Source organism: Mizuhopecten yessoensis, unplaced genomic scaffold (genome assembly GCF_002113885.1).
Source record: "Mizuhopecten yessoensis strain PY_sf001 unplaced genomic scaffold, ASM211388v2 scaffold10911, whole genome shotgun sequence".
Lineage (NCBI taxonomy): Eukaryota > Metazoa > Mollusca > Bivalvia > Pectinida > Pectinidae > Mizuhopecten > Mizuhopecten yessoensis.
This window is the reverse complement of record NW_018408783.1, coordinates 157,542-174,118: the sequence shown is the minus strand read 5'-3', so window position 1 is coordinate 174,118 and position 16,577 is coordinate 157,542. Positions and strand designations below refer to the sequence as shown.

General features: G+C 36.0%; 1 protein-coding gene across 1 annotated transcript; it reads right to left on the bottom strand.

The window, feature by feature from the left end:
• Positions 1–18: 18 nt before the first annotated feature.
• Positions 19–15,951, bottom strand: LOC110463459 (aldo-keto reductase family 1 member B10-like). The gene is made up of 10 exons (XM_021518073.1): positions 15,793–15,951; positions 13,059–13,226; positions 12,277–12,393; positions 11,849–11,935; positions 7,292–7,408; positions 4,828–4,943; positions 4,128–4,221; positions 3,638–3,721; positions 1,988–2,070; positions 19–1,655 (listed from the first exon to the last, which is right to left on the bottom strand). Exons 1-10 carry the CDS (start codon positions 15,865–15,867, stop codon positions 1,613–1,615), a joined length of 984 nt encoding a protein of 327 aa, XP_021373748.1. The 5' UTR covers positions 15,868–15,951; the 3' UTR covers positions 19–1,612.
• Between the last annotated feature and the right edge of the window lie 626 nt (positions 15,952–16,577).

Here is a 16,577-nt window from a genome sequence, read left to right as displayed (position 1 = left end):
AATCTTCTTTCCAAATGAGATTACAAATATTGTAATTTCAAATATCAAAGATTTTGCAAGTTTTTTTTTTTATATATTATTGCAGAAAACGACCATGACACTAATGCACCTGGTAATATACTTAATGGAGAATGTACTCAATCACTGCACGGGCTATCCAATGAAAAATCCTCTTCAAGCAAAATAGAACTATAACAGTAAATTTTACTCTATAGCATACTACTATCCATCCATATTTTCCTCATTTAATAATAAAACTTGCCCGTTACAAACAATTCTGTTTAATATTTTACACAAAAAAATATATTCGGTCTGATCGGTTGATGACTATCCATGAACCTGAGGTGCCAATATAGAACACGTAATACACTTTGTTTTCAATGTCCTCTTGATAATATTTATTGTGTACAATCTGTTCGGATATTCAAATCTTCATATCTATTACACGATGTCATAGGTATTTTCAATGAAACAAATAGCAAAAGGATCAACCATACAAGATCCTACTTCAAACAAGTCTAGTTTCCATATTATAAATAGTATATTAAGTTGTAAATCTACCAAATATAAAGTACAATACTAAGTTAAGCAGTTTTTTCTTGATTATCTCCCTTTGGTTGATTCCAGCAATACTTATTAGTATTTCAATTTATTTTATTTACTATTTGCTAGCCACAGTTTGTCTCTTTGGTGGTTTGTTTCTCTAACTGCATGGCAAGTATGTATGGAGTATGAGAGTGAGAGATTATAAGTTCTTTTATTGTACAAACCATCTTGCTTTTTCTCTTTGCTGTCCTACTGTCTCCTGTTTAACATTTAAATCTAACAACTTAATATAAGTAGATATAAGATATTAAATGGGAAAAGACTGATGTAAGCTTAGCCAGATGTCTTACCATTTTGTTAATGCTGTTTTCCTTATCTGTATCATCTGCAGTTCATCTGTATTAACAGTAACATATTTTTAAATTAAAAAATATCCCCAAATCTGTTTTGGCGATGCAATGACTACATTACACAGAATTCCAACATGTAAAGTGTACGCCAGTATACTTAAGACGTGTAGCTGTCACAACGTGATTGTTAGAAGTGTTGTCAAATCAGCCGCATTAAACAAACATTTTTTTCATTTACTATTTTTATTAGCGAAACAATATTCACGCACACAGGTTTGAAATGAATCAACATGAGGAAGAAATTGTTTTATGTATATTTTATATGATTGTCATTATAATGATATAATAAAGTTTCCAAATTGTAACAATGTATCATGTTGCAGCTACGTACAACTATATGCAACTATATGAATAATAAACAGAGATGTACAAAACCCTCATTAGAGTTATTAGTCCCATAATTTTTGTTCATGTTATTGGTCATCTGTTTAACGTAATCTCAACTTATCCACAGCTGCTAGTATCTTTTAACATATATCCATCTTCCCTTTCTGTCCAGATTTATATTTTGATCAAATGTTGAGAACTTATGGATTTATTTCAAAATATAATACTTCACAACACATGACTTTAAAATTATCTAGACTACAGGATGGTATTGTCAATCCGACAATCATCTGTCTTTGCTTAATTCGAATGAAGTCAAACCAATCTTGTTACACAAGACTGTTGAATGGGTAGTCATCCAAATGAGCCATTCTGAAAGAAAGAAAAAAGAGAAATGAATGAGCCTATTAAGGGTTGATCAAAACGCAATCTCCTTGTGCGTCCTGGCCACGGCGGTCAAAACGAGGCATGAGGCGTGCGTAATATATTGTTTAATGTTATTAAGGCTATCCACGTTGGTCAGAAGGACTAAACGTGAGAACTAGAACCGCTAGGATATCCTTGCTTCTTCATTAAAACGAGACTTTAAAGAAACTTAATATAATGGTCCAACATCCTGAACGTTTGATGTCATAATCGATATCATGATTGGGTTTTTTTGTGTATTAATAAATACATGACACATACTTATATGATTTACTTACATTTCGGCTTTGAACAATCGAAGTCCTTTATCAATTCCTGCAATTGTGTCCATATCCTCGGGTGTCAATTGGAAGTCGAACACCTTGAAGCATCAACATTAACAAAATATGAAGTACATATATGTAAGTGTGACCTTATCAGCGGGCGCACATATGAAACTACTGTTTCTGCAAAGTTAACATCACTCATCAAGATGTCCTCTGCATAGGAATATTTAAGTAACCAAAGTCGATTTGCCGTCCATATTGAGATATAATGGACCACTATTACATCTGCCGTCCATATTGAGATATAATGGACCACTATTACATCTGCCGTCCATATTGAGATATAATGGACCACTATTTCATCTGCTGTCCATATTGAGATATAATGGACCACTATTACATCTGCCGTCCATATTGAGATATTATGGACCACAATTACATCGGCCGTCCATATTGAGATATTATGGACCACCATTACATCGGCCGTCCATATTGAGATATTATGGACCACAATTACATCGGCCGTCCATATTGAAATGTTATGGACCACTATTACATCTGCCGTCCATATTGAGATATTATGGACCACAATTACATCTGCCGTCCATATTGAGATGTTATGGACCACTATTACATCGGCCGTCCATATTGAGATGTTATGGACTACAATTACATCTGCCGTCCATATTGAGATGTTATGGACCACTATTACATCTGCCGTCCATATTGAGATGTTATGGACCACAATTACATCCGCCGTCCATATTGAGATGTTATGGACCACTATTACATCGGCCGTCCATATTGAGATGTTATGGACCACAATAACATCGGCCGTCCATATTGAGATGTTATGGACCACAATAACATCTGCCGTCCATATTGAGATATTATGGACCACAATTACATCTGCCGTCCATATTGAGATGTTATGGACCACAATTACATCTGCCGTCCATATTGAGATGTTATGGACCACAATTACATCTGCCGTCCATATTGAGATGTTATGGACCACAATTACATCTGCCGTCCATATTGAGATATTATGGACCACTATTTCATTTTTCATTTCTTTTTGTACCTGTTGTGATGACGGTAAACTCTTGAGAAACTTTTTTTTTAAATCTGTAATTCAAGCGCTGTATTCAATTTCTTAAATATTTGTTGTTTAATATTGGTGTAAAAGTGATCATGTTTTTCACTGGAAGGCGAGTTGTAACAATTTCAACAAAGAAAGCAGAGAATTGTTGGGCCTGTGCACCCCATTTGTTTAAATTATGAGCCTTCATTTAGTATACAATAATATCACCCTCACTTTCCCGTACTTTACTGTACACGTGTTGACATGACAACTCGCACTGTTCAGCTGATCGGCGGATAACACAAATTGTTATCTCACCTTTAGTGACTTGCAAACTTCAGTTTACTTGTTCGTTGCGGTCAGACAAACAACGAACTGATAAAACACCACATCACTAACATACAAACCCACTCCCCAAACCTGTTGTTTTCTTTGCCGGCAACATTTTGAGATTATTTGAAGCAGTATCAGCAAATACAATGTCATGCTTTATATAACAGTAGATCATCAAAATAAATTTAAGCAATGAAGGTGATTATTAAAATCTGTTAATTTATTGAAAGTTAAGGTCGACATACGTTTCCGTTTTCTTGAATTCTGCTTGGTGTTACACTCTTAGGAATGACTATGATGTTCCTCTGAAGTAAGTTCCGTAAAAGGATCTGAAACAATAATAAATCACATCATGAATTGGGTTTGTATAGTACCATTCAGTAGCCAATGTCATACGAAATACCAATACAGCCAAACACGGAGACCACCTATAAGAAGTCAATATGTAAAATATTCTTTTATAACAGGCGGTCACCTGATAAAGGTTCAATTAACACTGGAATGAATTCAATGCGGAAGTAGAAATTTCTTACCACAAATGGGCTTTTAATAGGACTAGCCTCTTGGGCAGGTTTAACTGTAAAGTATGTAGTATTGAATATGAACTTCACAGTCCAAAATCAACGTAAGTTGCATGCAAATGATTAAGAGTAAAAATATTAATAATTTTCATTTGTATAAAATAAGTCTTGTTAAAACAAATGATGATTTTTAAATAGCACAACATATATCTACCTGAGCAGGAGTTTTATTATATTTTGTGGCAAGTTTGGCAATAACAGGATCTTGCAACAACACAGGAACAGCTGGATCGTTACCGATATCGATACTGCAATAAAAGGAAATAATATATTTGCAAGATTGATTTCTTCATTAAATAGTGAAAAAGTCATTAATGATAGGTTGGAGTACACAGGTGAACGAAACTGCTTGCGTAATGCCACTCAAACGTAAAAGAAAAAGAAAATAGCATTTGGAAAAAAATATGATATTATAAATGAACAAAACAGATGCAAAACAGCCTCACCACACAAGAATGAAGTCGAAGACCAATGTCATCTCGAGAAAAAGGAAGGCGACACCATATATATTCCTCGTGAAATTACACGCCTGTTTGGAAGGTTCTTGTTTACGTGTCCAGCCCATCATGTTATGTTTCGATGGACAAGGAACTATGCTATTTGTACGATTTAAATTAGTTTTGTTGCCGTTGTCATCAATTGATTAATTTAAGAGATAATGCAAATTCATTACATACAAGTTCCTGAAAATAAAAACTAGCCTCCCCCTCCAGGTCGGGGATCTAGAAAAGAATACACCTGCTGTTTCCAGCACACACACACACACATGCACGCATACACAACACACACGGAAGCAGGTCCTTAAATAACCTGCGCTGTTACAAGGTCAGTAAACAGACTAAAACCAAACAAACCCTTTAAAAGCTTCTCTTCCTGGCGATCCGATTGGTCCATAAGCCATGATAGGCATGTTATACTTTTTCAAGTACTTCTCAAGTTCTGTCTGAGGAAAGTAGGCATGGCACTCAACCTGAATGAGTATAGAAGCAAAACATAAATTGATAAAGCAGATACATGTATGAAAATATATACGACTTAAATCGACCAAATTAATTGCATGCGAAGTACCTATTCGCTTTCTGTAATTTTTATTTTCCCTTTCAATGATGCAGCGTTTAAATGATTTCCAGACTATCTCTTGATTCATGACACAACGATTGCGGATATATAAAGCTGCATTCAGTTGGTAGTCAAAGTCATAGCTCGCTTTATAGAATTTGTCGCGTTCCTGTTGGCGTTCATATTTACGATGGGTGCCAATTAAATTCTGCTCAGAAATGTTTTATAAATCTTTCTACTCGTAGATAATCAAAATTATGTATTCCATACATCATTAAGCTCAAATACCTTTGCATATCATGTTTCCATTTTTACGAATAAAACTGAAATGAATGGTAAGGAGATGGTTAGACAGTGCCATAGAGTGGTTGATATAAGAACAACAACAGTTCCAAAATCGTGCTGTATTTTTTTAAATTTATTTTTTGCAATTTAGTCAAACTTGTTTTTGATAAATTTCATAAAAACTTGGTGATCAATGGAAGTTCCTAAAACAAGCATCATTCTGTCAGGATTGAGTTCATTAGCAAGGAACTAACATGATTTGTATTAGGAACGTTAATTACTCTGTACGAATTACAGCATAAACATGCCATTGTCTTTTGGAAATAAGTATAGTAGTCCAGATATAGAACAATTTAATCAAGAACTAGGGGCATGGCATTCGGGACGTAACAAATGTAGTTTTGTTCACGAGAAATGTAGCTTAGGCACGACTTTATCATGGTTATACTGAAGCAATGTCATTGCTATCGACATAATATTGTCAAAGGAAAACAATTCACACGACCTGTATTGATACAGAATCATCATGATATGTCGGAAGAAATGACAACCACCTAAAATAATAAAAAATAATAATGTAATTATAGAGGGCATGAAACGTTGTCTGTTATAACACAGTGGATAATATTATTAAAGAAAGCTACAACGTAGTCTATTATATGTTATTGTAGACGGCATTACAGGCAGTGGGTTGTACAAAGTATGACACACAGTCAGTAATAACACATTTGGATAATGCTATTGTATAGTATTAACACGTTGTCGATTATAACACATATTGATTATGTACTTTGACAGAAGACGTTAAATGCAGTTTGTTATAAGACTCATGGATTGTTATTGTAGAAGGCATGGCACGCAAACTGTTAAAACATATATATTATCTTACTGGAGAAAGTCTGACACGTGGCCTGCACAATCCATATTGATTATGTTGTAGTATAAGGCATTACAGGAAGTCTGTAATAAAGCATATTGATTATATGTTGTAGAAGGCATGACACGTATTCTGTTATAACGCATAATAATATATACGTTATTTTGATTAGGTAAGTACGGCATACAAAACGTTGTTATATATATGTTGTTTGTTATTCCAGAGGTCATGACATGTGGTCTTTTATAATACTTTTAAATTTTGTTATTGATGGGACAAAAACATGACAATCAGTCATATGGATTAGTGTATTGTAGAAGGCATGTCATTCATTCTGTTATAACACAAATGTATAACGTTATAACTGAAGGCATGGTACACACTCTTTTTCAACACATATGGATTATGGTTTTGTAGCAGGCATGACACGTAGTATGTCACATGGATTATGTTAATTTGGAGAAAGCATGTCACACAGTCTGTTATAACACATTATGGTATTACAGAAGGCATGACATATAGTTTGTCATAGCACATATAGACTATGGTATTGAAAAAGACATGACACGTAGTCTGTACTTACACATAGACCGTGTGTTACGAAAGACGTTATATAACTTTCACATATTTTACAAAACAACAGTGTGATCTTTCAAACACTTGTTACTCTACCAATGCGCTCTAACAGTGCTGATTTCAGATTTGATGACTCTATCCTTGATCAATATTGTTGTTATACAACGGCATTAAAAACATAAATATGCTGTATACACTGTTCTTCATATATTTTTAGCCTTATTTGTTGCCTTTTGAAATCATAGTTTAATCATTGTACTAATTAAAAAGCAGTTTCGTAAGATTAACTTATTTTTATTTCAGGGACAATAAGTATAAACTTTCCATAAATCTTCATATCATTTTTAGAAATATGATACATGTATGCAATATAAATAAACAATAAAATTGAAATATTTCATAGAACCCTTGAAGTTTCGCTTCACAATTAAGACAGACAATCATAAACGATTGTGTCATGACTGATATCACAGGACATTTTTAGTGAATATGATATTTGAATTCGTTAAAAATGTGTATACCTGGTTCGTCACGGGCATTATGCGTGCGATCTTACGAATTCGCTCCAGCTGTGCGGCGTTCATATTTGATATGCCAATACTTTTAGTCTTTCCTTGATCGACGAGTTTTTCCATTTCCTGAAAGCAAATGATAGTGCAGGTGGTGCGAGTTGGTAAGAAGCGAAAGACAAATCAGAAGGAGAGACAACAACAGGAACCTAAGAAACACTGACAAACGCAATCGAGGAGACACAGAAACAAAACGAAAAAAAACCACGGGAACTGATGAAACATCAAAATAAAAGGAAAGACAAGAACTGCAACTAAGAATATACAAAAGTAAAGTGAATACAACAATAGGAACTGATAAGACACTGAAACAATAGAAAAGACAAAAACGGAAGCTGATGAGACACCAACAAAAAAATACAAGAACTAAGGAGACACTGACCAAAAATTAAGCAGTCGCTCGAACTAATAGTCACCCGAACTAAAGGTCACTCGAACTTAAGGTCACTCGAACTTAAGGTCACCTGAACTAAAGGAAAGAAAACAACAGGAACAGAGGAGACACTGACAGAAACTAGTAAGTTACTCGAACCATAGGTCACCCGAACTAAAGGTCACCCAAACTATAGGTCACCCGAACTAAAGGAAAGACAACAACAGGAACAGAGGAGACATTGACAAAAACTAGTAAGTCACCCGAACTAAAGGAAAGACGACAACAGGAATATAGGTGACACTGAGAGAAACTAGTAATTAAGTCACCCAAACTAAAGGAAAGACAGCAACAGGAACAGAGGAGACATTGACAAAAACTAGTAAGTCACCCGAACTAAAGGAAAGACGACAACAGGAATAGAGGTGACACTGAGAGAAACTAGTAATTAAGTCACCCAAACTAAAGGAAAGACAGCAACAGGAACAGAGGAGACATTGACAAAAACTAGTAAATCACCCGAACTAAAGGAAAGACAGCAACAGGAACAGAGGAAACATTGACAAAAACTAGTAAGTTACTCGAACTAAAGGTCACCCGAACTAAAGGTCACCCGAACTAAAAGTCACCCAAACTAAGGGAAAGACAACGACAGGAACAGAGGAGACACTGAGAGAAACTAGTAATTAAGTCACCCAAACTAATGGAAAGATAGCAACAGGAATAGAGGAGACACTGAGAGAAACTAGTAATTAAGTCACCCGAACTAAAGGAAAGACGACAACAGGAATAGAGGAGACACTGAGAGAAACAAATAATTAAGTCATCCTAACTAAAGGAAAGACAGCAACAGGATTAGAGGAGACACTGAGAAAAACTAGTAATTAAGTCACCCGAACTAAAGGAAAGACGACAACAGGAATAGAGGAGACACTGAGAGAAACAAGTAATTAAGTCATCCGAACTAAAGGAAAGACAGCAACAAGATTAGAGGAGACACTGAGAGAAACTAGTAATTAAGTCACCCGAACTAAAGGAAAGACGACAACAGAGGAGACTCTGAAACATTATAAATATCGAAACTGATGAGACACCAAACCAATGGTAAAGAAAACAATAGGAACTTAAGGCGACACCGGCAAAAAACCCTGAGGAGACACTTAAACTAAAAGAAAGGTAACAACAGAAAATAAGAAGAATCTGAAAAAATACAGAGACATTGAAACAAAGCTAAACAACAACAGAAAAACTCAGGATCAATGAAACATCAGAAAGACAAAACCAGAGAGCGACCGGACACCAAACTAACAGTAAAGACAGTTACAGGAACTGATGAGACAAAAAAAAACAAAATGAAAGACAGCAACATAGCCTAAAGAGACACTAACAAAAAGGTGGGGACAATAAAAGATACAGGGGAGACATCAGCACAATACGAACACATTGTCAACTCACACACAAACACTACGGTAAATAAACTAGATACAGGGGAGACATCAACACAATAGGAACCCATTGTCAACTCACACACAAACACTACGGTAAAGCAACTAGATACAGGGGAGACATCAACACAATAGGAACCCATTGTCAACTCACACACAAACACTACGGTAAAGCAACTAGATACAGGGGAGACATCAACACAATAGGAACCCATTGTCAACTCACACACAAACACTACGGTAAAGCAACTAGATACAGGGGAGACATCAACACAATAGGAACCCATTGTCAACTCACACACAAACACTACGGTAAAGCAACTAGATACAGGGGAGACATCAACACAATAGGAACCCATTGTCAACTCACACACAAACACTACGGTAAAGCAACTAGATACAGGGGAGACATCAACACAATAGGAACCCATTGTCAACTCACACACAAACACTACGGTAAAGCAACTAGATACAGGGGAGACATCAACACAATAGGAACCCATTGTCAACTCACACACAAACACTACGGTAAAGCAACTAGATACAGGGGAGACATCAACACAATAGGAACCCATTGTCAACTCACACACAAACACTACGGTAAAGCAACTAGATACAGGGGAGACATCAACACAATAGGAACCCATTGTCAACTCACACACAAACACTACGGTAAAGCAACTAGATACAGGGGAGACATCAACACAATAGGAACCCATTGTCAACTCACACACAAACACTACGGTAAAGCAACTAGATACAGGGGAGACATCAACACAATAGGAACCCATTGTCAACTCACACACAAACACTACGGTAAAGCAACTAGATACAGGGGAGACATCAACACAATAGGAACCCATTGTCAACTCACACACAAACACTACGGTAAAGCAACTAGATACAGGGGAGACATCAACACAATAGGAACCCATTGTCAACTCACACACAAACACTACGGTAAAGCAACTAGATACAGGGGAGACATCAACACAATAGGAACCCATTGTCAACTCACACACAAACACTACGGTAAAGCAACTAGATACAGGGGAGACATCAACACAATAGGAACCCATTGTCAACTCACACACAAACACTACGGTAAAGCAACTAGATACAGGGGAGACATCAACACAATAGGAACCCATTGTCAACTCACACACAAACACTACGGTAAAGCAACTAGATACAGGGGAGACATCAACACAATAGGAACCCATTGTCAACTCACACACAAACACTACGGTAAAGCAACTAGATACAGGGGAGACATCAACACAATAGGAACCCATTGTCAACTCACACACAAACACTACGGTAAAGCAACTAGATACAGGGGAGACATCAACACAATAGGAACCCATTGTCAACTCACACACAAACACTACGGTAAAGCAACTAGATACAGGGGAGACATCAACACAATAGGAACCCATTGTCAACTCACACACAAACACTACGGTAAAGCAACTAGATACAGGGGAGACATCAACACAATAGGAACCCATTGTCAACTCACACACAAACACTACGGTAAAGCAACTAGATACAGGGGAGACATCAACACAATAGGAACCCATTGTCAACTCACACACAAACACTACGGTAAAGCAACTAGATACAGGGGAGACATCAACACAATAGGAACCCATTGTCAACTCACACACAAACACTACGGTAAAGCAACTAGATACAGGGGAGACATCAACACAATAGGAACCCATTGTCAACTCACACACAAACACTACGGTAAAGCAACTAGATACAGGGGAGACATCAACACAATAGGAACCCATTGTCAACTCACACACAAACACTACGGTAAAGCAACTAGATACAGGGGAGACATCAACACAATAGGAACCCATTGTCAACTCACACACAAACACTACGGTAAAGCAACTAGATACAGGGGAGACATCAACACAATAGGAACCCATTGTCAACTCACACACAAACACTACGGTAAAGCAACTAGATACAGGGGAGACATCAACACAATAGGAACCCATTGTCAACTCACACACAAACACTACGGTAAAGCAACTAGATACAGGGGAGACATCAACACAATAGGAACCCATTGTCAACTCACACACAAACACTACGGTAAAGCAACTAGATACAGGGGAGACATCAACACAATAGGAACCCATTGTCAACTCACACACAAACACTACGGTAAAGCAACTAGATACAGGGGAGACATCAACACAATAGGAACCCATTGTCAACTCACACACAAACACTACGGTAAAGCAACTAGATACAGGGGAGACATCAACACAATACGAACACATTGTCAACTCACACAAAATTTCTAATTCGTATATATTCATTTCTATTATGAGATATGGATATTAATACCAGTAGATTAACCAAATACAAGCAATGATTTAAACTGCCTTAACTGGCGAAAACATATTTTACAATTTTTAGGTTATCAAAGAATGTTTTTTATGTTATATTTAACGTCGTGCGGTAATTATTTGTCACATGTTGCAGAAAATCTTGACGGATGCCTAACACAATTTGTACGCAAAACCCATTATTTTTATCGATATAATATTCAGTATGCCAAAATGTCTCTAAATAGGTTATATAAGTGTGGTATAAGTGGAATTGTTCCAGTTAACATATTTAGCACACGGTACTAGGAATCGGTAAACAGGTGGAAGACACACTTACCTTCCAAACACCTTCAATGTCTACCTTTTGTTCAAAGTCCGGACGGCCATCTTTCATGGGAAAAACATTGTTAGGATCCTCTGGTTTCTAAAACAACGTATAGAAATATATTTCAATCGCATATTCACATATTGGTTGGAAAATACTGCATGTATTAGTGTGTCTCGGTGATAGGATGACAAGATCAATAAACGAGCACAATATAACGAATATGACGGTCAGTTCAGTAAAAGTGATATAATGTGTCAGATGATATCATATGGATAGCAATTCACAATATTTTGTCTATCGTTCTGTCTAACAGAATATTTATTATAGTATTTTTACAAGATTTTAAAATCTTATCAGAAGACTTTCTTATAACACTGAAAATGAAAAGAAATAAAAAATAATCAAGTATACATAGATCGACGTGTTTATATAATTACCTTAAACGCCATAGGACCGTGTATCAGGAATAGATCAACATAAGACATCCGAAGTTTTCTCAGACTCTCGGACATAGAATGTGCAACATCCGAAGGTCGGGTGTAGATACCGCCGAGCTTTAAAGGATAGATATACATTGTACCATGCTTACTATTTACCTTGTTATGGTCAATATTTATTCATTACAAACATTAGATTGGTTTTAACTTACAGTCAGGTTTACTGCATTTACTAAGCATGCTTTTGAAACTGGGATATATTACATCAAACGGAATGATAAAACAACGTTTCTATTATTAAGTAGAAAACATGGTCGATACGGTACCACTTTTAAAGAAATATGTCATTTTCTTAGCTTTAATAGTATATCACACTTTGTAGACGGCTTTCTTTGGAAAACATTATTTGGTTAATAATGAAACTTAATATAACACCTTGTTATTATATATTGCAAAGATGGCATGTCTTATTTTGAAGTAGACTAGTTATTTCTGGTGTTAATAGAGGAAAAGGGGTGTGGGCTTATGTCCGTACACATTTGCTGTTCTTCTTCGAGGTGACTATTTGCGTTGCATTAATTTTGCACGTAGCGTTAGCTCACCACTTGTAAAACCTTTTTTCAGCGTTCGCATCTAAAACGTGAACGTGAACTGGTAAATGCTACCACCAATTATATCTTTAGTTCAACTACAGTAAAGCGAGTTACCCATTTAGAATATGCTGTTCTCCAACGAACTAAACACGTTTATCCTGACGATAAAAAGGCAATCTAGTGTATTACCTTAGTACAAATAAACATTTCCTCTCTCTTCACTTTTCCTGCCTTACAAGCCTCCTCTACGACTTCACCTATCGCGTCCTCATTGACGTAGTTGTAAGCTGTATCGATGAGGCGGTATCCATAATCAATGGCGGTCCGGACGGCCGTCTTCACTTCCTCCGGGTCACTCTGAAGGAGCATCATACATGTAAATATACGACGTAATGACATATGAAAAAAGTAAATTTAAATTAATGGACAAATAAAATAAAATTTAAACCGAAAAATAACTCTTTTAATTATGAAAAGGACATTTACCATTAATAAATTCTTGTACGCTCGTATTATATTAATGAGTACAAATGATGCAGACATTTCATTAGTCAGCTTTAAAAGTAGAACGAAGATTGGCATAATGTGTCCTTCACTGAAATAACAAGATAACTACGTATGCTGAAGCTGTGTATCTACGTTGAAGGTTGATGTCAAAACGCTGACTCTCCTAATACATATATAACGATATAACAGATTACTAAAGGGTATTAACGACGACGCGATATTCTCATTACCTTAGCCCTACACTAAGTATATTTTGACAAATAAGCTGACCGTGATTTGTACTATACTGGCAATATGAGAGTAGATATGACCTTTTTAATGCCACCATGTGTGCGTCAGCTTGTTTACTACATGATGAAGGCTACAGTACATTTCATGACCTCTGCTTTGATTCAGAACATCTTATAGAGATTAAGAGAACAAAAGAATAAACAAAGACATAATCTATATTAAGTAACACTGTAGCACCATTTCATTACCTTTTTCCCGCCATTGTCAAAATGTCGTTAATCGAAAATGTTCACATTGCCAACATTTCAGGCAATACAACTGCTTAACAACTCTGAAAATTTTATATTGTCTGTGCCACAGATGTCAGTCAAATATTGCTCAATTGCTCTAATTTCGCATGTATGCACTTCTTTTGTGGTAAAATAGACTATTGCATTGCTGATGCACTTCAACTCATTAAAACAGTAATGATGTCATGTGACAAATTTCTAAGAAGTTGACATTTACCAAAAAATCACCATTCGGTTTAGAAATTAACTCAATATCAATGTTTGACATTATTTGGTCACTTTGACCTATTTGTTGTAAAACATCAAGTTTAGAAACTAACATCAAACTATTGTTTCACCTAATTGGGTCACAGTGACCTAGATTTGAAGATTTGACATGCATTATCAAAAAAGGTCACAGATGTCAGAAATTAAAATTTAACAGCTGTTTGGCAAAATCAATTGACAGTGACCTTATTGAGTAAAACAACTTTTTATAATTTCATTTCTGAACCCAATGACAATTTTAAGTAATGTAGGAAATTTTCTTCAAAAGTAGGTCAAAGTTACCCAATTGGGCGATACAACACTTCTAAATTCATTTTTGAACCCTGTGACATTTTTAGAAATGCAGGTCATTTTTTTTCAAAAGTTGGCCACAGTGACCTAATTTGGTGAACCAATGACAATTTTAAATAATGTAGGTCAGTTTTTCGGAAGTCGGTTACAGTGACCTAATTTGGTCGGACGACGGACGCCAAGGTACGAATTGTTATCACTTAGATCCTTCGGACAAGGTGAGTTAATGGTACTAAGAATCTGATTAGGTTCTGTTTTCCACGGGTTACACGCTGAAAACTAACCTCTAACGAGGTCATTTTTTATGGGAGAGTCAGGTTTGTATGGCTCCCCTGATTTATGTTTAACGTTGAAAATCGACCCGTGTTCCGTCTTCCACGGGAATCCATTTTCAACGTTACAACGGCTCCAGGCATGTAACATCTTCCCTAGTTTATGAACCTATACTTAGATAAGTATATACCAATATTGTATATCATTGTAATCTTTTGTTCATGTTCCCATAAGTGCCGAAGGTCGGGGAGGTTTGCTTATTTGCCTCCGTTTTATACCCAGCACAGGTTTCCATCTCGTCACAGATATTTAAAACAGTAAACCTGTCTTGAGTTTAATATAAATGTTGCACATTGAGCAGGTAAACCGATATCTATTGAACTTTACAGTACTTGGATCTAAACTCAAATTACCTAAATAATATCAACACTTGAGAAGAGACAGCCGATAACGAAGTTTGAGTAGCATGCACACCTAACTAAAAAGGAATGCTGATAGAAAAAAGGTTAATTTGTAGGCTGTAGGACGTTCTATGTCACTAGTTGTATACACAATGTAAAACTTTCTAATTCGTATATATTCATTTCTATTATTAGATATGGATATTAATGTCAGTAGATTAACCACACGATATCGTCATCTAGAGAAACATTGTTGGTGCATTATTTTTGCTATGTCCTACGTTGAAAGATATTTTCAATCATGCATCTTTCTGTTTCTCTCTTTAATATTAATTTACAGTCGGTCTAATGCTTCAAGGTCACATTCCCCTTGAAAGGATTATATAAGATATTTGCCATGCATTCAAATATCTGTTTCCCTCTTAAAACATTATGTTATGTTTAGTCGGTCAAATACCGCAAAGTCACGCTGTCGTTGTAAATATATATAGATATTCATGCTAACAGAGTCATTTAACGGCAGCTGTTAAGCTATATTGTTCCTGAAGAGCTATTCATATCACAACTTACAAAACGCATTTAGAACTTAATTTAAATGTACCACGTAAACACAATATGATACCCCATAAAGGGTACTCACATGTATCATAACAGCACACTTACCTGCCAGGTTCCAAGCCCCAAAAGAGGCATATTCTGGCCATTATTAAGAGTAACGCGCGTAGTTGATATCGACATCTTGCTCTGCTGCTTGTTGGATTGCTTTTAGAGACACGCTATTTATACTGCATGCGCGTTATAAACAGGACTACAAGGTATGGGTCATTATTTAGACCGCGGCGCGATAAGCCAATAAGAGGAGCGTAGGAAAGGTTGACTCAGCATATTTCCTTGATCACATGAGATAATCTGATGAAATGCAACAACAGGCATGCATCATTTTACAATTCGTGAGTTTTCTCTTTATTTCAAGTTCAAGAGGGCACCATTTCACACACGATGTTTCGTATATTAAGAAACAGGGAGTGCACGTGCACTAAGTGTTAACACTACGAGTCCTAACTAGCAGCTATAAAGCAGCATCACCATCACATTAAAGCAGATCAATTCATATTTCTAAATGTACAGAAAATAATATCAAGCCGGACGAGATATGTACCAGATATCCCGATGTCGATGCCTCTAATTTAATTACATTTAATAGTGATTAATGATGGAAGCATTATGATTTATACCTAGGTATAGTTTTATTGTATTTATATTCATTCCAAACGATATTTTGTTTTCTTTCAGTCATCTTTTAAACCTTATAGTTAGTAAATAATTACAGGTTCAAAACCACTTGCTTGTAAATACAAATGATCATGGGTAGTATTTACCCAAATACCAGGCTAACTACCTATGGTGAATTACACTACATATCAGCATGTGACGAATTTCCTGGCTGC